We start from the raw sequence: 22,500 nt of genomic DNA, 5'->3' as shown, positions 1-22,500 counted from the left end.
CTGGTTTTTCTTCTTCCTGGTAATGTCCCCTCATGTCCACTGGATGGCGCCAGAGACTACCCGATCCCTGGAGCAGCATCACCTACTGTACATAGACCGCCTCCCACTCAGGGAGGCAGGACTGAGTGTTCACCTTCCAGTGTGATCATATCAACACAGTCTTTTATATATGGAAGGTTTTAGGTAGATGTAGCTTCAAAAAGAACAAAAACTGATGTAACGCTGGTTAAACTGGTTAAACTGGTATAAAACACGTTATTTCTCTGGAGATCCTCTGTTAAACAACAAGGGCTTCTTCAGAACCCGCTCAGCGTGTGTCGGTCTTTGTTGGATTGATGCAGATTTGCATCACATTTGGAGCGCTATAGGCTTTCCAGGAGATGGGACTGTGCATTGTCCAATTCCTCTGCAATCCCGCCGAGACTTGAATCTCCACTGGGAGGCTGCGGCTCCGCCTTCCTTTCCCAGCCTGCAGAGTGGTGGGAACCGGGTACTGGGCAGCCCAAAATGGTATGCTATTTTTACCACTCTGTGTTCAATCTGAGGGCTGCTCCCTGGAGACCTGTTGCCGGCAGCTCTCCCAAAGCCGCGGAATTTAACCCTAGGACAGCTCTCCCCAGATGTGATGGAAAACATCTGGCCAGCTGCTCGACTACGAGGCTCGGCCGTCCAGCCCCAACGCTGCTAACCCCCATAAGACTCCCGGTCCGGGCCAGGCCTCGGCTGATGCTGCTGATAAACAGCAAGCAAGGCCCTCTAATGGAATGTGAGGTTTAACAGCGAGATGTGCTGATGACTGATTGTTGCTGCACTTTATGGGTCTGAATGAAAATAATGTTCAAAGAGTCAGAGTCTTTAATGTTAGAGTTACTCATGTGAACGTACGGAGGACATGCAGAAACTACAATAAATGAAACACAACATAAGAATGGCATCACAGAAGCTCAGGCGACATTTATTTATTACTGATTTTTATTTAATTTAAAAAAGATTACTTGTAAATGATACACTGAGTTCTACTGAAACACGTCCATGTTCTGTCTCTTAGCACAGGTTAACATTAGGCACACAAGAATGCAGACATCATTTTTGCAGTTCTAGCCATTGTTCAAATACAAAACGGAGAGAGAATGGGGAGGGAGGCGTTGCCCTAGCGAGAAAACTGCACTCAAAGTGTGCAGCCGAGGAAGAAAAGCACATCGAAACTAGCATTCAGCTCAACTGGTCCCCAGCGTGGGACAACAAACTGGTTTCTCCCTGTGTCACGTGTGACATTAAAAAAAAAAAAAAATACAAAATCACCTTACAAACCAAAATACCCCAGATCGCAAAACATGACTAGACCAAGTTTGGCTGTGTTATCGCTCACAGAGTCACCAGAAGAACAAACCCCTCTACCAGTACAAACACACATCATCATCATCGTCAACATGCCAGGAAACACTCTCATGTCTCTGATTTGGCTTGCGTGTAAATATGTGAATACCATGTGTGTATTTTACATGAGTGCACTACAAAAGCTGAAACTGGTCAATTCCTCCAGATATCTACGGTCATGTGCTCTTAAATATTTGGTCTTTCCCCTCGAAAAATACACATTAGGTCGGAGTGGGTCAAGCACTACGATAGCTCAAGCTGCAGTGGCGAAGAACAGCTACTTCACAAACACAGCCATTAAAATGAGGATACTAAAGAAGCCCGCGTCCAGGTCAGAGCTGCAGCCTAGCGAGCTTATGTACAGCCTATCCTACAGCCAGGGAGCTGCTGGGGGGTCTCACTACGGCTTTGCTGCAAAGAGAATAATAGAGACGAAACATTTTACTTATTGCACAAAAAAAAATGTCACTTTCAAGGGTTTCACTTTGAATCTGGTGAAGACTGTGGAGCTGATGTGGGCACCTCAGCGTCCTGTGGCCGGACGTTCTCCAGTCCAGTCCACACGGTGATAAGAGGTCTTCTTAACTCATGCATGGTGATCTATGATATGGATTCAGTTCACTAGAACTCTTTGCAGATGGAGTAAAGCTTTGAAAAGAACTGTACTGTGTAGAGGAAACGGCAATTGATCACATGTGCAGCGCGATTAAAACATACCAGAAATGACCACTACAGGCTGATAGGCTCCCTGTTCAACGGCTGGTTTGGCATCGATGTCGTCACTAAGTGTAGACGACTGGACCGATCGCCTGCACGGCTCCGTATGTGGCTCGTGTTGGAACACTGACACGCGACAAGTCACGGGATCCGTTCAATGGCACGTAGGAATGGATACAGACGTGGTTTTAAAATAATCTTGCAAATTATATTTGACTTCTCATCTGCACGCTGTGCTTCCCGTCAGAGAGAAAAAATATATAGAGAGGAAATAATACAACATACAATCAGATTCATTTTCTAGGTCATCCTCTTTTGGTTACACAGAGGCCGAAGCAAGTGCAGCATTCAAGTTGGTCAGAGAACGACGGGCCGAGCCCAAAAGTTTCCCGTTCATCTCAAAGATCAAGCCGTTGTCTCAAAGCGAGAGCGGCTTAAAGGCAGATGAGCGCGGACCAGTCGAGGCTCGAGCTCGTCACAAAGTTCTCCGAATATTTCTCTGAACACTAAAAGCGTTACCGTCCAGGCAGAACAATCATTCTCAGCTGGTGTACAGGAGTCAGTGTGCACCGACACGATTTGAACCGTCGTCAACTCTTCAGATTTACAAAACACCAGGAAAACATTTCACCTAATTTTCTATGACATGCAACCCTGATCGGGGATTTCTTTGCCCACGGTACAGCTGTAGTGGTGCCGTCGTAAATCTGACAGGAAGAGGAGATTGGAGGAAAATTACACAACAGGCCAAATAACTGCACGTTTTGGGCTCAGAGTGGGTGTGATGGTTCTGAGTTCAGAGTTTTGGAGTGGGTGGTGGGTTGTTTGTTTTGTGTGTAGTCACCCCCAGACTGAGCATCATTTCATGAACAGCAGTGGAAGCAGAGAGGAGGCGGCTCTACGCCGTCGTGGGCACCGACACCTCCAGAAGCCGGTTGTTCTTGCGCTTGCAGGACACGCTGCTGCCGTTCTTGGGGCCTCCCTGGATGAACTTCACGCACACTTTGTCCTGCTTGAACTGCACCAGAAACCTGCCGCACAGAAAAAACACGTCACAAAACATCGTCCGGCTGGAGGACGCACAGCCACAAGGTTTAACTTTTCCTACTCGTCTGAGATGTCGACGTTGAGCTGCTCCCGGTCTGCGGCCGTGGCCCCGATGCGGTGCAGCTTGGTGATGATCTCGATCAGGTGCTCGCTGCTGAGCAAGAAGTCTCCTTTGACAGCTGAAGCCGACCCCTGAAGCAAAAAGAAGACGACCTTCAGACAAACCACGGTGGTCTGAGCAGGCTTTCATCAATACTTTATGTTTTTCTAGATGAGAACATCAATTCCACTTTGTTGCCTGTAATAAATCTGGATTAAAGAAACCAGACCAGAACTGAACAACAATGCCACAAACATGTCTCACCTCTTTGAGCTTTAGAGCAAAGAAGCCGTCGCTCTGCGTGCTCACCGACACGCTGGCCACGTCGGGCAGAGGGACGCTGGCCTTCACCTGGCCCGTCTTCTGGTCAGCCAGGAGGACGCTCTTCTTAGTGAGCAGGAAGATTCGAGCGGTACCCTGCAGACGGAGCAGAGGTTGTTCACTCCGTAGCTGCTCCAACAATGTGGAACAAGCCGACGTTATAAATCAAAAGCCAGCTCACAGAGCAAAGTGGGCTGTTAGATGCATTTTTAAATGTCTCCGAGCTCGAAGCCGGAGCAGGTTTAAAACATAATGCACCGGTCCAGAAACGTCTGCTCCAACAAAAGCACTGCCAGTTGTTAAGATGTCAGCAAACGCCAGGTAGCTGTGCAGCCAGGTGAATTATACATCAGAACAGCTGAACACCTGTTGGGCTCCGTGTGGACGAGCTCAGCGCAACATCACAGCCTGAATGTTGGGCTTCTGGTGAAATGGTAAACGGTAGATGGTCTGCTCTTACAGTGTGTTTCTCATTCACCCATCCACACACATTCAGACACCAGCGGCCACAGAGCTGCCATGCTAGCTGCTGCCTGCCATTGGAAGCAACTTCAGGTTCAGTGTCTTGCCCAAAGACACCTCGACTGTGGAGGAGATCGAACTGCCGACCTTATGATTGGAGGACAAGCCGCTCTACCACCTGAACCACAGCCGTCCTTTTCAGACACAAACTAAATGAATAGTAGATATTTTATAGTGTGTGTGTGACCCTCCTCACCTTTCCATTAGCTCGGTTAATCTTATTGACCACATCAGCCAGCAGGACCTTCTCATCCACGGCGCTGTTGAGCTTCTGATATTTGGGGTTCTTGCTGATCTCCAGATAGTCTCCTTTGAAAGGCTGGCTCACGCTGAGGCAGAGGGAAAGACAATTACAGCACGAGGGACACAAGGTGTGGGATACTTCACTTAGAGATGGGCCAACCAGGGGCTTTAAATACCTGCTCGGGTAAAGAGCCTTTTTATCCTTGAAGATCTCACTCGCCTCCAGTTTCTCCTCATACACCGCCTTCCTCTCCTCTGTGAACTGGCCTCGGTATTTCTTGCACTAAACAAACACAAGACAAGTTAGTAGAAGTTGTATTATCTATTTTTTGTTTTTTACAGATATCTGTGATGCTGCCCATCTTGTTCTCTTTAGATAACAAAAACATTGACAAGCTCATCGTCTCATTCCATCTCAAATCATCATTTTCTACCAATGCTACTGGTTTTTACTGATCATACCTGCAGCATCAATAATACTTTAGTTTTGGTATTTTCTGCTCTAAGATGAGACGTTTTAGGAAGAGCCTCAATTTCTTTGCAGATTTCAGGTCGTCCGTGATCACAGACGGTTTGGTCGACGTGTCCAACACCGTCGGTCAATGACATCATGAGATGAACGTTTCAGGCTTTTTTCTTTAATAGTTCTCGAAATATTTTCATTTAAACGTAGCCTCGAATTTAAAAAAAAAAACATGCTAAAACTGGGCTGATGGCAAATAAAAAAAGAAGTTATCTTGGAAAGTTCTCTATATATATATCAATCTAAAAGCTCATGATCCCATTTTAAATATTGCTAGTTTATGATTTTAGAAAAGCTCTCGAGCCAATGAGAGCTGGTCCAGCAGACGGACGCTGATGATTTGAGATGGACGGAGTCAGTCTGACTGAATGTAAAGCTGTCGGGTTGTTTGTGACCGACCCTCCAGAGGTGGAAGATCCGCCGCAGCTCCGTGTGGACTCCGTCCAGGAAGCGGTACGGCCTGGCGGGCCACTTCCTGTCTATGGGTGACATGGAGGGCATGGAGCTCTTCAGGCCCAGGAAGTATTTCTGCATCTGAACACACACACGGACAAACAGTCAGATTTCTTTACACTATGACAAACCATCAAAAATATGTACCTTCTTGTCCGACTTACGATTCTCTGGATGGTGAACTCGTAGATCTTCTTGCCAGCATTTGCCCTGAAGAACTTCCTGTACTCTCTGCGGACCTGTTACAGCACAAGAAGAGAAATAAACCGTCAATCACTTCTCTCCACCTCTTGGTTTGATGTGTAGCAGCAGAGATAAGGAACACGCTGACAGGAGGATGACAGCATCCAGCACACAGCACACTCAAATAACACTTGACATTTGGTTAGTCACAGACAACGACAACTGGAACGCACAAACGCCAATCTGTTGGAATTAATCACAATTACAACTGCTTCAAATTAATTACTGGAAAGGCAATGACGGTGATGACAAACAACCTTCACGCTGACCTTAATTGCACAAATTGATGTGTAAACAGGTGCAGCGTGAATTGTGAAGCGAGAGGCGGTCTCTTAACGGAAACATGAACGCTGCAGAAGAACGACAGCGTGTGGACACAACACAACCAAAAAGTAGGACACACACCTACAGAGGAAGCAACGACAAGCAGAAGGAACACACACAAACAGCGCCGGTTTATGGGTTAGTTTAACAGATGCTGATGATGCAGACAGAGAAAGACATTTAAAAAAAAAGGATCAGAGACACAGACAGTGATGCTTCACATTCACAGCAACAAAATCCCTAAAGGGGGAAAAAACACCTGCTTCTCAGCAATCATCTAAACTGTCGCTAAAACTCTTCAGACAATGAGGAAGTCTAACCTTAAACACTTTTGTTTTATCGCTGCCTTGGTTTTTGCAAACTGTTTCCTGCCTAATAAACACTACGGTGAACACAGTGGATGTGAGGATCTGGATTATTATTACTGGAGCAACCTCAGGCTGCGGGCTGCATTGTTTGAAGAAAAACTAAATAAAATTCCATCGACTCCATTGTGCCGGAGCGCCGTTAGAAGTCTCACAACCTGTGCAAATATAAACTGAGCTGCTCATTGCTGAAATAATTGGTAATAAGTGGAAATGTTTAGGTGGACCGACTATATGAGGTCAGATCTGTGGTGAATAGATTTGGCCTGAAAGCACCGTCAGCTCTGCAAAATAAAAACAATCTGTGACGGTAGATTTTGACCTCATCACTGGACATATTAACTGATTTAGTACACCAATGACCACATAAGAACTCATGCCTACGAGTCGAAGCCTTCAGATCGCTGCACAGAAGCTAACTGTAATACTGCTGGAATGGGGAAAAAAAAGCACGATCACAGCACTGGGTGGAGCCTGGCTTCCTGAGGATGATAGCAAAGACTGCTGAGGAGGTTCAGGGGTGTCGGGCAGGTGGCAGCCCTGGTGGTGGCTGCGCCGTGGGGCTGGTAGGTACCTTGAGTCCCTGCCAGAAGGCCCAAATCACAGCGACAGCGTGCTTTCGCCTGGCTTCCTCCTTCAGCCTCCTGAGCTCCCTGCGAGCCTGTTCGGGTGGTGGGCGGGTGGAGACAGAGAGCGGGAACAAATGAAGCAGGAGAAGATGAGAGGAAGAAGAGGCAGACACCGTTTTGCCTGAGGTCAGAAACATCAAATGTGCACACACACACACACACACACACACACACACACACACACACACACACACTGCACACACAGCCTGTGTGGCCACTAAGAGCCTGTAACAGCGCTACTGCTCCAGCATCCAGGAATGAACATGCAACTGTGGGTCACATCAGAGTCGCTGCTCTTTAGTGGAACTCTGAGTCTAACGGGGGAAGAAGCAAAAGTCACAACTCAGGCAGCGGAGGTCACCTCTAAGGATCCAAACGGGTCCATCTAAAAAGACAAACAGCATCGCAACGCAGGAATAAAACATGCATTAGCTACACAAGCGGAGGAAGTCATGCAGAGAGAGCAGGCGGCATGCAGCGAAGCATGGACCTCAGAGGAAGAAGCTGAAAACACGTCCAAATAGGACACGGCTGTCCCCTGATGCATGTGTGTGAGACAGCGTCTGCCATGGAGAGGGACCGCCTGCACAACCTGGACTCACAAACTAGTACTTACGTCAGGAAAATGATCATTTGACTGAGCAGACAGAGCGGTAAAGACAGGCTTTGCTGAAAATGACCATTCTGCTCCCATTAGTCAGACTGGTCATTTCATCCAGTCGCCGGTCGTCTGGATGTGACGGGGCGTTTGGTAAACCGCCTCATATCATGAATTAAATGTTTGGAATGAGTGGAGCAGGACTGATGGATATGTTAGGGGGTTTGTTGTGGGAGGTGGGGTGGGAGGGTGTCGATGGAGGCGGCAAGTCGGAGAATCACGGCAAGTCAAGTCAACAGGCTTCCCAAATACCTTGGTGCCCTGCCAGCCGGCCCAAATGACCGATACGGCATGTTTATTCCTCGCCTCCTCCTTCAGCTGACGCAGCTCTCTCCGGGCCTAATGAAACGGTGGCAGTTGTGGAGGCAGTTAATTTCCATCAAAACTTTATTGCCCCAGGACAGGTACAGGGGACGTGTGAGAAGGTGTTATCAGGACACACAGACTGATGATTAACAAGAAACCACGTCAGGAGGTGGGACGTTCTCAACAATGACTGGCGTTCACGTTTCATAACTCTGGTTTAAAAGGATTAAAGAAATAAAACATGACAGGAGGGGGGGGTTATATGTTATTTATCGTGTGATAAAGTGGCTGACCAATAAGAAGCCTTCATCTTGGTGAAGAACAAAGTTCACACAGCTGAGCTATCTGAAGCACCATCTACAGCGAGTGTGCCGGTGGAGGCTGGCAGATACGAGACCTTGAAATACTTGTATTGATTATTAACAACCAGCACACACGCGCCAGACCATAATACTGCTAAGTTCAGTAAATCCTGATTAGATAATGATAGATTTGATGCCTGCAGTGGCTGAGGCTTCACAAAGGAGCAGCTTTTGGGCCCTCACATTGACAAACTGTAATTTGATGTGTATTTAGAGCTTTCTGGTGTTTTGCTGCCAGAATATCAGTATATTAAAAGGAAGCCTCTCAGCATGCGCCAGAGTAAACAGAGAGAAACAGAGGAAACCATCTGTGGGCCAGACAACGTACGGCTGAAGTAATTATTACATTAAAGAAGAAGCGGGACACATTTAGAACACCACATGGAACAGAAACCAACATGGAGACGTGTAGGTTTAAAGGTTCTGAGCCACGGCTCTGAGTGAGGCTCAGTGCATTTACCCACAATGCAATGCAACAACCTGAACATGTTAGTGGAGGAACTGTCAAGACAAACCTACAGGTACCAGCTACAAAACAGAAACAGGACAAACAATGAGGTTCATTAATCAGGCCAGAGGCCGGACCCAGGTTCAGTCAGCGACACTATTAGGCAGTCTGATAGTGAGATGGGACGGAGGGGACACGGTGAACAGGGACGGGAAGACAGCTGCGACAGCCACACACTACAGCTGGGTGGAAATACCTTGGTTCCCTGCCAGTATGCCCAAATTACTGTCACAGCATGTTTATTCCGCGCTTCTTGTTTTAGACGTCTCAGCTCCATCCGTGCCTGGTGGGATGCGGTGGGCGTTAGGTACGACAGGTTGAAGTTGTGAGGAGGAAAGAATCAAGAAAGGAAAGTTGAAAGGAACAGGGGGGGAAAGAAAAAAAAAAGATAGTGGGAGTTATGTGATCAGCAGAAGGAGCAGGATTAAAGGAGGAACAGCAGCAATAATATCAAGGACAGCTTTGTTAAAGAACAGAACTTTTGCAACGCTGTGGTGCCATTAGGCAGGAACGCTGCACACAACGAACAAAACAAAGTGTTTAAAGCAATACTGTCAAGTGTTCAGGCCTTAACAGGGCTAATGAAAACAGGCAGGCTGACTCGGTTCTGTGGCTCTGCTCTTTAACCCGTCAGTACCTGGGTGCCGTGCCAGAAGGCTGAGATGGTGGTCACCGCCTCCTCACACCTCTTCTGATACTTCAGCTCTCTCAGGAGTTTGCGTGCCTGGTGGGAACAAGCAGACGTTTTAATTTCATCTCGGTGGTGATTGGGCTCCTCCGACATTAGATTCTATTCACAGGAAGTTGCCCACCTGCCAGCCTCTGGTGTACGACTGCACCACGGTGGTGGCGCTCTTCACCTGCTTGTACTTCTTTTGTTGCTGTGAGATGGAAAAGGGGGACATTTGAGTACCAAGACTAAATGCATCAGAGCATACACGTCTATTTCGCTTTGTGTTTCAAGCGCCATTAATCAAAAGAGCCTCACCGCATATCGACGGTACCAAGCCGACACCACGACCTGGCTCTTCTTCATCAGCAGGAACCGACTGCGGCACTTCCATCCTCGGTAGATCTTCTGAATGAGCGCGGCCAGGTCTTGCAGGCATTGCCTCCTCCTCTCCTCCAAGAAAAAGAGCTGCAGACGGAGCAGAAAATGAATCGCACAAGACAACGAGACGGCAGCCTCATGCACAGCGTGATGTCTGGTTAAAAGTCAGCTGCTAGCAACATCGACTGTTCTTCTGAAAGGTAAAATATCGTTTTAATCTCATCAATAAGATCACAGGGAAAGCTGAGAGGAAAAGGTTAACCTCCCATGAAATCAATACAAATATCGATTAAAAAAAAAAAAAAAAAGAAAGAAATCGAGCAAATACTGATTCAGCAATAACAAGAGCAAAGTCCGCTCCATCTGTAAGAGAAAAACAACCGCTGGGCTCAGAGCAGGACAATAAAATGACCCGTGTGAACGAACTTATCTTTATCAGGGATGTGACAGCCACATTTATTGTCCTGCAATAAGCAATTTGTTCATCCGTGGGCAGAGTGCCGCGGGCCTTTTCATATCACTTGTACAGCTACACACAGGAAAAGAGTTTTTTTTCCATTTGTTATCCCTCCTAATACACCCCAGACCTTCCCCATTACCTCCCATTTACTTTGAACTGTCTATTTAAGTCTTGTTCTATATTTTCTCCAAACACTGGTAACCACCGAGCTGGAGGTGTGGCTAAACCCATCAACAACCAGAAGAAATGTGGTCTGGAAACCTGGATCAGAACCTCCTCCACTAGACTCTATGTGACTCCAGCAGATATGTGAAGGAGATAAGTTCATCAGATAGAAAAAGCAATTATAGAAGCAGAAATTCTCCCAGCGTGAGCTCATGTTATTCCAGCTCTGTTTGGTCTTCTGCTGCTGGTGGGGGCAGAAAGTACATTCAAACGCTGCAGGCTTGAACCGTTGAAGAGGCTGCGAGCACCGACTAAAGAAGCTCATTTCCCATGTTATACGGGGTAGCTAAGTGAAACCATGTGTTTTCAGAGTGGTGGTTGCATGCTAATTGCTGGAGTGGGGGCTCCAAGTGCAGCCCACCCTGCTTTACAAACATCTTACTGTGAGAAAACAGGCAGCGGAGCGCCCTGGATCCAGCGTTTAGACTTTAAAGCAGCTTGATCTAGTGGAACACCACGCAGATGTCAAAACCAGTTGGAAAAAACCTCAGACTTAAAGGTCATAGGGCTGCTTTGTCTTTTCTTTACAAATGTATATACTGTACCGTTCTTGGGTTCCTGATGAAGATCTTGGAGCGGCCGTAAGAAAACTCCTCGGCTGGAACCTGGAGGTCGGCCATCAGCACCTCCACTCCTTCCCTGTGGGGAGCCAGAAGATTCAGAGGGGTCATCCAAAGCACGCTCGACGCTGCATGTGGCCATTGAAGACATAAGCGCTGCTGTATAGGAGCAGCGGGGGTTTGGACAAGAGAGCACGGCGCCGACAATGAGTTTGACAAAGAATGACGAGAGCAGCAGAGAACACTGTAGGGGGAGACTGAAACCACACAAAGTGAATAACACGACACCAATGTGAGGTAGAGCAGATGGGCATCAGGGATTTTACAGTGGATGAAACATGCAGATACAGAGCGGAGGAGACAGATAAGGACGAAACGTCTCAACATGTCCCGGTTCAGGCAGAGGACACCTGACTTCTGCTCAGCAACCAGCCGCTATGTGGCACAACGCTGCTGGTTTCTCACATCATTAATGTGGAAATACCCCAAACTCTGCTCAGTAAAGTCTGGAATAATACAGCTGGACACAAGTCACAAGGCCACCAGTGATAAAACAACATTTTCTGAGGTGATGAGGTAACAAAGCAGCTTCCCCCCAACAGCACTTTACCCCAGATTATAATTTACATCCTCAGAAACATACAGAGGCTGCTGGGTGAACTGTTGTCAAGTACAACTGATTACGTCCCTCCTTTGGGCCTTGTTTATCCTGGGAAAGTCATCTGAACCCTTATTTCCAGGAAGAACTTACTTCACATTCACACAGCTACACAGTCACACCTGGGAGCTGACCGCTGCAGGCGCTTAGCGCCGGTCACACTCTCCACTGGGAACGCTCCGAGTTCAGCGCCTCAGCCAAACACACCTGGGAGCGTTTCTCACTTTCACATTTTTCTCACCAAAACCTTGGAGGAATTTGTTTTGGCAAGCGTCCAGTGAGAAGACCCCCACCCCTCTACACCAGATGAACTTCCCCCTTAATGCCACAGCTTCAGGATAAACCCGACTGTTACCTGGCAGGGCCCCTCCAGTGTGGCCAGGTCTTTTTGCAGAGCATTTTGTAGCGCTCCAGGCAGGGCTCGTAGGCCTGGCGGAAGGCGTAGCCTGCTCTCCGCACGCGGACGTTCTCCATCAGGCCCAGGTAGCGCACCTGGTGGCAGACCAGAGACTCGGTGAAGATGTGGGACGCCTTCTTGTCATTGGGCTTGATGCATCTGTGGAGACAGAAAACCGGTTGCTCAAGTTAGAGTGAGATGATGCTTAGAGCGTATACGTACCACATTAAATATCAGAGAGCGTCATGAGCACACCATGCAGTCAAAATGAAGCTGAATTAATAGCAGCTTAACAGTAGCTTGACCCGCTTCAGTCCAGTTTCCATGTCAGCTATTTGTGTGGGTCCAGATTCATCCACACACAACATGCTAATAATATTCTAGTCTGAAACAGTGAGAACAGCTGCTACACACTGGTCAGCACTCTCTGTGTGATTAATAGGACCAGTCGTACCGGATGTAGTTTGGGTTCTTGGTCTGCAGGTTCCTCATCAATGTGCCCACTGATGTTTTGAACTGGGTTCCAGCGGTCGGGGGTCTCTTCAGGTTGACTTTGGCTGGGTTTCCTTCGGGGAACAGCTGTTTGATGAGGCTGTGGTTGGCCTTGTACATGGCCTGGGACAGGTCCCGGTACAACAGGTCGTTGTTCTTGTCAACAAAGCCCTCGACCCGATACAGCACCTTGACAGAAAGCGGAAAAAAAATCAGGAAATGCTCAACTGTGTTTTCCTTTATTATCGGACAAAGACGTGCTAAATATTAACTGTTAGTTATTTCAGTTTTAATATTCCTGCAAACTGAATGCATGCCATTAGAATGTACATTACTCTACCACCTGCACCAGGTAACATCAGTGTGTCTGTATCTGTTTCTGTTTTTAGCAACCAAACGCTGCATTTCATTCCTCATCCTTGTGTGTGCAGTCTGCAGTACCTTCCCGGCATAGTGCTGGATGCGGAAGCAGCTGTGTGGCAGGCTGTGGTCAGTGAGGAACTTTGAGTTCTTGCTCAGGCGACTCTCAAAGTGCTGATGCTCAGCACAGATGGTGTTCAGTTTGTCCAAGAAGGTCTCATCGGTCACCGTCCCAGGCCTCAGGCACTCCTCATCCAGCATGGCCAAGATGCCATTTTGATTCTGGAACAACAACACGCACATGTTGGCACAGGGTAAGAACCATAAAACAGTCAATAATCACATTTTGTGTTTTTAAAAAACAAACATTTATAATCTGCAAAACCCGGTTTTGAAGAAGCTACAAAGCCTGTTCACCTGAGTCACACACCTGAAATAATCCTCCCTACAGTCAAGGTCTAAGGCTGAGCACAAAGTCAGACTCAACATGTCGGATTGGTTTGTGTGATCTCCAGACTGTGGAGACGGACTTACATTCTCAATGAGGTCGCAGATGATTGCGTTGTTGAAATATTCAATGTTGGTCCACTCGATGCCCTGCAACAAAGCACACGGAGGTCAAACAGGCACACTTCCTTCTGTTCTATAGTTTCTAAAGACATCTTTTCCACCGCAGACTGTCACAGAACGCAGTGGCTGATGTGGTGACACGCTCAAGTCCACCTGAGTTTACACAATACCGAGGATCTGGTCCAGTACTTGATCTGCAGAAGAAGCCGTTATCTAATTCAGTGGCTTCACAGCAGATATCTGCAGACAGTTCTGCACCGTTTATCAGCTCCAACAGGCAGATACAGCATGCAGCTCAGCACCAGACACAGAGCTGCTGCTTTCCATTATTACATTATGTGTTGCATAACAACATTTATCAGAGCAGGCTGTAATTATTAAACTTCTTGCTGCTGTACATCGGTCTAATCGCGTCTGTTTCTTGCTGACTTGTTACGTTGCAACAACAAGTCAGACCAGAGAAAATGATGAAGACGCACTGCTTAAGGCCAGTTCATGGTGTGACTGACTGGATGCTACTCGTACTACAGTAGGTACAGTCTGGCCCGCTAAGCCGATGCTCGCATTGCTTCAGGGTCGGCTTTGTCTTTGCACTTCTACAGGACGCAGCAGCTGGTTCGGGACTGAGCAGCAGCACCGTGTCAACGAGTGGACAGACGTAGCTCAGGGTTCCTGGAGAACTCTCCACCGTGTTAAAGCACTGAAGCATGTATGATTAGAGCATGTCCAGAGTCCAGCAGTTACTACTTTAATTACTACTCCTAACGATGAATCACAACAACAAATGTTGGGCTTGACGTCCACAGAACGGTCTGTGCAGAACCTTGCTTCCTCGGGAGGATGATGCGTACCCTTGCGTCTGTGCAGACGTGGGACGTATTTGGCGTTTAGTAACTGCTCCAGTTTCATCAAAACATGAACTGATAAAGATGTGCACACCTAAAGACACAGCTGCACTTTCTGCATCCCTCACTCTCATCTGAAGCTTTATAATTTCATACTGAGAGATGCAAACGTTACATGATGTCTGGATGCACACTAAAGCAACATAAATGGGTCTGAGTGCAGTTCTTATTTCTATCCTTTCATCGTGAAGCTGAGCGCATCTCTGATAGTTAATATTTAAATGATTAAATCAGTCTAAATGTTGGTACATCCGTCCTTATAGCCAGAACTGTCCTTGCTGCTTTGATGTTGTGTTCTAGAGGCCTCCTCTGCTCCTCTGCCTCCATATTATCCAAGGACACGACTCAAAGCCGCGTCGCCGGAGAGGAAAAAGAAAAAAAACACTTTCTATCTCGTCCCCTCAAAAAGTCGACCGGCTCCTGAAAAACCCATTTCGCTGCCATCAGCTTGGCGGCTACTAATGGAGCGGGAACACAGGTTGATGGACGCGATGTGACATGATGTTCTGGGGGGGAGGGGGGTGCAGGGAGAAGGCGTGGCGTAAACCAACGGGTGACTGGCCACATTCTTGATTGGCAGGCCTCCCTTCTTTCTCCAGCACTGTGGTATTTTCCCATGCAGCGTACTGGACAGAAGCCAGGGCTGGAATATCATCGGTGGTGCTGTTAGTGGGGAGGGGGTGTGGGGGTCACTCATACATAGAGCTCTGAAAACAAACAGAGCTTAAAGGCCCACGACGGGGAGTGTTTACTCTCGGCGGAGTGAGGGATCATTTCCGTCCCTGAGAGTCCACAGAGAGGCGGAGGGGGGACGGAGAGTAAAGACAGAGCGACGACAGGATGGAGGACGTAAATGATGTAGAGCTCTGTTTGGCTTCAGGGCAGGACTGCACACTGATGTGGGATTGCAGGAGTTAACCAGATGAATGGGTTAATGCTGTAATGAGCCGTCAACACAACAAACTGAGTGACGACATGTTGAATAATGCAGACGCAGGTGAAAGATGGCCACCAGAGCTACAGGCGGGACCGAGTTAACCAACAGGTCACGACCCGCTCTAACAACCAAGATTGGTAAAGTTCATTGGATGTTTGAAACTCACCTCTCTGACGTACTCCTCCTGCTCCTCGCGCAGGGTCAGCTCGATGAAGATCTGCTGCAGCTTCTCGTTGCAGTAGTTGATGATGAACTGCTCAAAGCTGTTGTCCTGCGAGAGCAGCAGCAGCAGGAGGCAAAACAACACAATCAGCTGCAGGTAATGTCAGAATGTTCACAATCCTGAAGGTGGTGGAAAACAGCTCGGTCTGCCTGGAGGGATCTGCAGTGCTGTCTACTGGATGGATGTTTTTTGATTGGATAAGGGCCAATGTGGAGACTCGACATATCTGAAAGCGTTTCTATAGCCGAGCTGAGGTATATGGCAAAGGTCATTTTAAACCTGTCTCTCTCTTTTTGCTGTCATGTCGATATGTGCAGGGGCGGATTCAATATTAATCTCTACTAAACAGTTAGATTTTCCAGCTCACTTAGCAGTCTGAAACTGTCATCGAATACATATATATGTATTTGCACAGATTTGTCGGTTTTGAATTAAACTTCTATCGACTTTGGTTCTGAAGGACGGCTGCACCAGTGTGCATTGATGAGGAGAGCTTGAGCTTATTGATGTGCTGACACAGGTTCATGGACCTGAGAACAATAACGCCTCTGGTCATGGAAACACATTCACAATCTGAAAACTGAAATCTTAGACATTAGTCCAGCAGTACTTCTCCTGGACTATAAATGCCTGCTCAGATCAGAGGAGGCTTCAAATCTGATGTGATGCTAACAATAATTAGCCTGAACAAACCAGCACCTGCAGGGATTTTCCATCTCATCTCTTGGACAACCCTACCTGAGTAAACATTTTATATATCTGGGCAGCGAGCAGCTGATAGCGGTGACTTCTGCTGCTGAGACATATGGCGATAAAGCCTTATCAGAACAAGTTGCTGTAAATTATAACAGACTTCATTAAACATTGATGGAGTGTTAACTGTTCAACAGCCTTAACCCTTTTCCCGCATCGCTGAATTATCATTTCAGTCGATTATGACCATCGAACGGTGAGTCATGCTTCTCGGCAGAAGGCCTCATTGCACACGGTGTTAGGGGAGCGTTCACTGCTGACGACTGGTTAGAGTTTTAAAAGCAGGTTTAGTCTAAGAGGTCGGGATGAAGGACGCAGCAGGGTTTCTCAGTGACCAGGAAACGGGACAAATATTATTTCATAATGTTCAAACTCCGTTTCCTTTTGCTGAGAAACCAAAAGGTCATCTTCACCCCTAAACACACACACACTCACACACACACTGAGCAGCAAACTGATGCGCGTCTATTCCCAAGTGGCAGCGAACACCAGCTGAAATATGTCAGAGAAACCAAAAAAACCCTGCCTACAAACTTTGATGTTTTATGACGAGGCGCTAACGGCAGCTTGAGGAAGTAAGCGTCTCAAAAGTCCATTTGAAGTTAATGGCATCATTTCTCAGAGGTGATGATTCACGTCTCCCGAGGCGGGGGGAAGTCCTCGCATTATGTTTTACTGTATTACAAATTAAAAGTCAACCAGGTGAAGAAAGTACAGCGGCTGGCAAGACTTCACAGGGAGCACTATTTATAAATACACACGAGTTTTTAAAAAATGAAATAAAAAAAAAGAATCAGTACAGTGTCATATAATTAATGCAGGACAAGGTTATGAAGCTGCTCATATCTGTCTTTAGCTGTATCGCACCAAAACAAGTTCAAACATCAGCTTCTTCTGAACCTGGTGAAGAAATATCTCAACATTTTGGGGAACACATCTGGATGAACAGATTGGTACCACTCCTACGGACACAGCGATTTCCCTCCTGACCGCTGGTTACAGTCCACTTTCATTTTCAGGGCTTCTCTCTAAGATGGTGTTAACATCATAGGTAGATGGAATATTTTGACAGTAAACCTCTGGGTTGTTCTAAAATACACATAAACTTTTATTGATAACATGAGGGTCTTTGGGAGTGTTATTGGTAAAAGTTGGACATTTGAGGTAAAACTTTTGTCCCCGGCTCATGAACTCTAAATTATTTGGCAAAAAAACAAACAAAAATCCCCCAAATGAAACAAAAACTAGAATAATTTCAGCCTGTTTTCTCTAAAACGCATGTTAATCTGCTGCATAAGCACAGAGTCACTATTGATCAGAACACTCACGTAGGAGGGTGGAGGGTGGATTTCTGGTCGAAAAGAAATGTTTTAGGATTTTACATTTGACTTGTTGTAGCTTGTTATTTAATTTTCCCTCAATTTTCCTACTTCAGCACATTTCTTGTGTACATGTCATCCTGATAATCAACATTATTTGAAATGAACACAGCCACTGCTCCTAAAGGTGGCGCCTCGCTTTGCTCTAAACATGAAGCTACAGCTGCTGTTGGTGACTTGTAGCTTTAACCCAGCAGCTCGCCAGCCCGGTTCTGTCACTGCAAACTAATGAACACGTCATCCTGCTTGTTTTCGTCCACACAGCGTCAAACGGACACGTGTAGTTCTACAGGGTTCTGTTACAGGTCGGGCTGCTTCTCGACGGGGTGCCGACTCCCCGGGGTCGTCAGAAAATTACTGCTCCGGCCGAGAAACAGTCGCTGTGTTAGTTTGGGACAGAACCGGGCAGGCGTGGCCCTCCTCAGCCCCTCCTGTCCTCTCTGGGCGCCGTCGGGGTCCAAACACGGGAGTGGTATCAACCCCCTCATCTCAGACAGACGCATGCATGTCCCAAAATAGTCAACCATTTCTTTAGACTTTTATATTAACAAACAACAGGTTTGAATCCAGCAGCAGCACACGGAGCTGTCGGTATATTCAGTACACCGAGCAGAACTCCTGCAGCCCTGTGGCCCGTCTACTCAGTCTTCACTCACTGATATAAAGACGTCTGGAAGCTGAACATGACTCAGCACCCTCCACAAACGTCGGACCCACTGCGGGCCCGTTGTTTCCAGCTAGATGTACTGATTAAACTGGAAACCGAGTGCGCTGGCCGGATTCAAACGATGCAAAGGCTTCTTTAGCATCCTTTCAGCTGCGTGGCTCCGCTGCACACCGGGAGCCCTGAGTCTTTAACGAGGAGCTGAATTAAGCCAACGGGAGCTCGGATCACAGCATGCACACTGGCACAGCACACAGGCCGGTGCAGGTGTTACTTACTCCATCCTGGTGACCCAGACACAACACAACAGCCAGAGGAGAGGAAGGACTTGAGAGTGAGTGAGGATGAACAGGCAGTGGTGATGAAACAGACATAAACATGTGGGGGGACTGAAGGCATCAAGCAACAGGAACATTATGGACATTTACTGCTCCAGCTCACATGTGTTTGCATGCATGTGCTTATTTAGATGCAGACTGTAGCTGCTGCTACGTGACCGACATAATGGACTGTAAAACCCATTACCTGCTGCTGTATGTGCTGTTGCTGAGCTATCAGATGCTCCTTAATGTGAAACGTGCTGGACGGCGTATCCGTAACATATAACCGCCGTGGAGGACGCCGAGCTGAGCATTGATTTTTTTTTTTGGGCTATTTTTCTACGTGAAAATGTGTGAAATGCTGATTTTAGCGTTGAGAAATCATTTCCCCCCTGAGAGCAGTAAAGCTGAACTAATCTGATGGTGGCGATTTATCAGCCCTCAGTTCTCGCTGATAAGCTCCACACAGGTACAGAAACATGCAAACAGCCCCGGGCGGCATTACTTTCTATGTAATGAAATGTTTGGGTGGTCTGACTTTGTCCTTATCGGGGAAAAAACCCCCAAAATCGCCGGTTTGATCTGCTGTGTCTCTTACCTCAAATATCTCAAAGCCATAGATGTCCAGCACACCCATGACCTTGTGGCGCGTTTTGGCTTGAGCCTGCAGGGAGACGGTACGGTCAGGAATACAGAGCGACAGCCCAGGACTGTCAGTTAACCACAGAATAAGTAACCAGCTAAAAGACGTGACTCACTTTTATGCTTTCATTAATCCTTGACACCAGCCAGGTAAACAGGCGGCTGTAGAGGTTTTTGGCGAGAGCATCTCGGGCGTAGTAGGCCTGTGAACAATACATCATTGGAGGATTTATTTTCATTACATCCGTATAGATACAAAACATTCTTGTGCCTTTAAAAAATGCATTTAAAAAAGCTAATACTCAGGTTTCAGAAAGACAGAGAGCCTCATCAATTCATAAAAACTGTGGATAAACAGATTAGAATGAAAAAAACACCAACACAGGCCGTGGCTCTGCTAAAGTCAGGTTAATTCTCTGAATCGCTTCCTCCTCTGCGTCTGGCCCGTGTTTACAGCCTCAGAGTGAACTCACTAACCTCTAAAAACATGACCTACATCCCAGTTTCCAGGAGGAATACTGCTCATCTATAATGGAGAGATTCTGGTGTAGCATTGACATGGATCAGAGTCGGCAGCCGCTGGAGCAAGTCGAGGGGAAGGAATGGCCCTTTATCGGTTCATGCATCGTGACTCTGTGTGTGTGTGTGTGTGTGTGTGTGTGTGTGTTAACATTAACACAAGTAGGACAGACGTGAGCGGTGCGAGCCAGAGAGCTTCGTGTCTGACCTGGGCCACGTTCAGGGTGGTGGAGACCTTCTCCAGCTTGGCCTCGACTGTCCGGTAGCTGAAGGCCCTCTCCAGCACCGACTGCTCGATCCCCAGCAGCTCACACATCTCCTTCAAATCTACAAGGCAGACAAGAGGAACACTTACAAACAAAAGAAGTACTTCTGCAAGGATTAAGGGCAATAAATAATTATTCTTCTGCTTCATCACTGGTGTTATTTGGTGTCTTATTCTGCAGATGAACATGAAACTGGGATGTCATGAGTAGAATCAGAAGACTTTGATTAAAACATAAGGCTCATTATTTATATGTATTAATAACTCTGGTAAAACAGGAATCAAATTGGTAGAAATTGAAAACAGAGGGAGGTTATTTTGACAAACAAAAGCACGAGACTCAGATCTGAGCAACACATTCAGCCTCTGATTCCCATTAAACATTATTTTGTTGGAGTGAGACGGATGGTGCCACCGACAGCGAGGGAAGCATGTAAATGACATGTTTGACTAAAGAGAGCAGCTGCGACGGTGATAACACTCACAGGTCTTTTCATGCAAATCATAAAACACACATATTTGGAGAGCAGGAACATGAGAGGGGAGCAAAGCAGCCAACAGGGGGGGCAGTGGCTCTGGATCAGGCCAACTGGGTCAGAAGGGCTGCCTTCAGGAGTATTCACAGTAAATGTTCTGGTAAAGCAATTACACTGAAGCAATGAAGACGTTACTCAGCCAATGTGAGGATTACAGAAACGCTGCTGAACACATGCAGCTCGGCTGATCAGAACCGCTTTGAGCTGCAGGTCCATCCAAACGCTGTAGAACCCACCGTTCTTGTCTTTGACGCGGCTCTCGTCTGTGCCGTTGCAGCGAGACTCCGGCTTGAACTCGATGTTGCCGAGCTTCAGCACGGCCGCGACCAGCTCCAGCACCGACTGGACCTCGTCCTCCATGAAGCCCACGATCTGCATGGCGTTCTGGGAGGACGGTGAAAAACACAAGTCCCTTTACTGACTAATGTTGGTGGATGTTAGCGGAAAACATAGAAACAGCAAGTCAGGTGAAAACACAGCAGAGAGACGAGGAGCTGTCAGACTGCTGCTGACATCAGCATGAATTAAACCAGGTACCGATGTCTCCTATAAGCACAGGTTCTGGTATTAAACACTCAGACGTGTATTTGTGCATGTTGGCACTGTTAAATGAGAAAAAAAGATTAAACCAGGTCGTGTTGCACCAGTAAATAAACTGTGTCAACCGGACCAACAGGTCTTCATCCAACAGTCTGTAGTTTATGGGGTAAACAAAGAGGTTTCAATGGACCCTTCAAACTTCCCATTTGAATATTGAAATGTCTGTAACAGAATCCCAGTCCGTCATACTTATGCAAAAAAAATGAAATCACTTCCTGTTCATAGCTCACAAAACAGACAACTAATGAATGAATGAGTTTATTATTAGGACAGAATTATAACACGTTAATTAAACTTTAAATGTCTGAGGGAGGAGAGTGCTGCCGTCTCTAAGTGCAGCAGAGGATGCCGTGTGGCGCGACTCATTGTTCGGAGGGAATGTCCTCCCGTGTTTCCGCTGGTGAAACGCAGCTGTACGAGGGAATAGTGCAGCAGCTCAGCGTGAGAGGTGATGAGAAGCAGGATGTGAAGTGGAAACGGAGTATCGTAGACTGTGACAGAAGGTGGCCGAGGAGGACTGAAACAATGCAGCGCAGCAGAGAGAGTCTAATAGACACAACATCCGATCTGGAAGGAGGACGAGAAGTGGCACGAAGAAATCACATAATACTGCACATAGAGATAATAATGAGCTGCTACACGCTGACAGTTTGTTAAATGAACACACACGTGGAACTTTCTGTGTTTAATCAATGCAAACCTCACAGTTCAGGTTTTCTGGTGGTTCGGATCAAAGCTCACCTGGTTTTACAACAGGCGGGAGGGAAACTAAGGCCGAGTGTTTTCACAAGCGGGAAGAATGACTTTTACACACTTTTTTGGTTTGTTATGTCAAGGAGATAAGGACCATTCAAGCTGCCCTCTGAGCAGGATTTATATTAACCCGGGGTGACGCAACGAGAAAAAAAAACACTACCTCAGGGCTGAATGTCACCTGGAGCGTGCTGCTGCTGCTGCCAGCGGTTTATAGTTTTATAGACCAAAGATCATTTCCATGAAGGAGTCCAGGAGTCATTAAAACGTGAACTGGGTTTAAGGTGACTCACTCTGACGGTCCTGAAGTTGGCTGCGTCGTCCAGTCCGTTGACCGCGGCCGAGTCCAGGCTCAGGTAGTTGTACTTGCTGAAGTCCCGCTCCAACTTTAGCTTCTCTGCAACACACAAACCACACAGACGCTCGTTTCCACTTCATTTGCAAACTGACAATTCAAATCATACATCCCTCACACCAACACGCCCAGAAAAATGGGCCTGACGGTTATAAGGTGACGTATTAAATGATCTGAT

The 22,500-nt window shown here is 47.0% G+C and overlaps 1 protein-coding gene across 5 annotated transcripts in view; it reads right to left on the bottom strand.

The window, feature by feature from the left end:
- Positions 1 to 933: 933 nt before the first annotated feature.
- myo1b (myosin IB) overlaps positions 934 to 22,500 on the bottom strand; it is a 60,413-nt gene continuing 38,846 nt past the window's right edge. The window contains exons 9-32 of one of the 5 annotated variants that reach the window (XM_008282790.1): positions 22,261 to 22,364; positions 20,851 to 20,998; positions 20,022 to 20,140; positions 19,411 to 19,497; positions 19,251 to 19,316; positions 15,480 to 15,584; positions 13,436 to 13,498; positions 12,983 to 13,183; positions 12,504 to 12,730; positions 12,008 to 12,208; positions 10,980 to 11,073; positions 9,687 to 9,836; positions 9,511 to 9,579; positions 9,336 to 9,422; positions 8,895 to 8,981; positions 7,775 to 7,861; positions 6,810 to 6,896; positions 5,468 to 5,542; positions 5,250 to 5,384; positions 4,504 to 4,610; positions 4,281 to 4,413; positions 3,506 to 3,658; positions 3,203 to 3,333; positions 934 to 3,125 (exon numbers count right to left, since the gene is read on the bottom strand). In XM_008282790.1, coding sequence (XP_008281012.1) covers positions 2,993 to 3,125; positions 3,203 to 3,333; positions 3,506 to 3,658; positions 4,281 to 4,413; positions 4,504 to 4,610; positions 5,250 to 5,384; positions 5,468 to 5,542; positions 6,810 to 6,896; positions 7,775 to 7,861; positions 8,895 to 8,981; positions 9,336 to 9,422; positions 9,511 to 9,579; positions 9,687 to 9,836; positions 10,980 to 11,073; positions 12,008 to 12,208; positions 12,504 to 12,730; positions 12,983 to 13,183; positions 13,436 to 13,498; positions 15,480 to 15,584; positions 19,251 to 19,316; positions 19,411 to 19,497; positions 20,022 to 20,140; positions 20,851 to 20,998; positions 22,261 to 22,364 — 2,849 coding nt within the window. In that variant the 3' untranslated portion in view covers positions 934 to 2,992. The remainder of the gene's footprint in view (positions 3,126 to 3,202; positions 3,334 to 3,505; positions 3,659 to 4,280; positions 4,414 to 4,503; positions 4,611 to 5,249; positions 5,385 to 5,467; positions 5,543 to 6,809; positions 6,897 to 7,774; positions 7,862 to 8,894; positions 8,982 to 9,335; positions 9,423 to 9,510; positions 9,580 to 9,686; positions 9,837 to 10,979; positions 11,074 to 12,007; positions 12,209 to 12,503; positions 12,731 to 12,982; positions 13,184 to 13,435; positions 13,499 to 15,479; positions 15,585 to 19,250; positions 19,317 to 19,410; positions 19,498 to 20,021; positions 20,141 to 20,850; positions 20,999 to 22,260; positions 22,365 to 22,500) is intronic. The other 4 variants (XM_008282791.1, XM_008282792.1, XM_008282793.1 and 1 more) reach the window with 4 other exon arrangements.

Source organism: Stegastes partitus, unplaced genomic scaffold, assembly GCF_000690725.1.
Source record: "Stegastes partitus isolate 25-593 unplaced genomic scaffold, Stegastes_partitus-1.0.2 Scaffold286, whole genome shotgun sequence".
NCBI classification, from domain to species: Eukaryota; Metazoa; Chordata; class Actinopteri; family Pomacentridae; genus Stegastes; species Stegastes partitus.
Note: the sequence above shows the minus strand (reverse complement) of the source record. Positions and strands in the feature narration are given on the sequence as shown.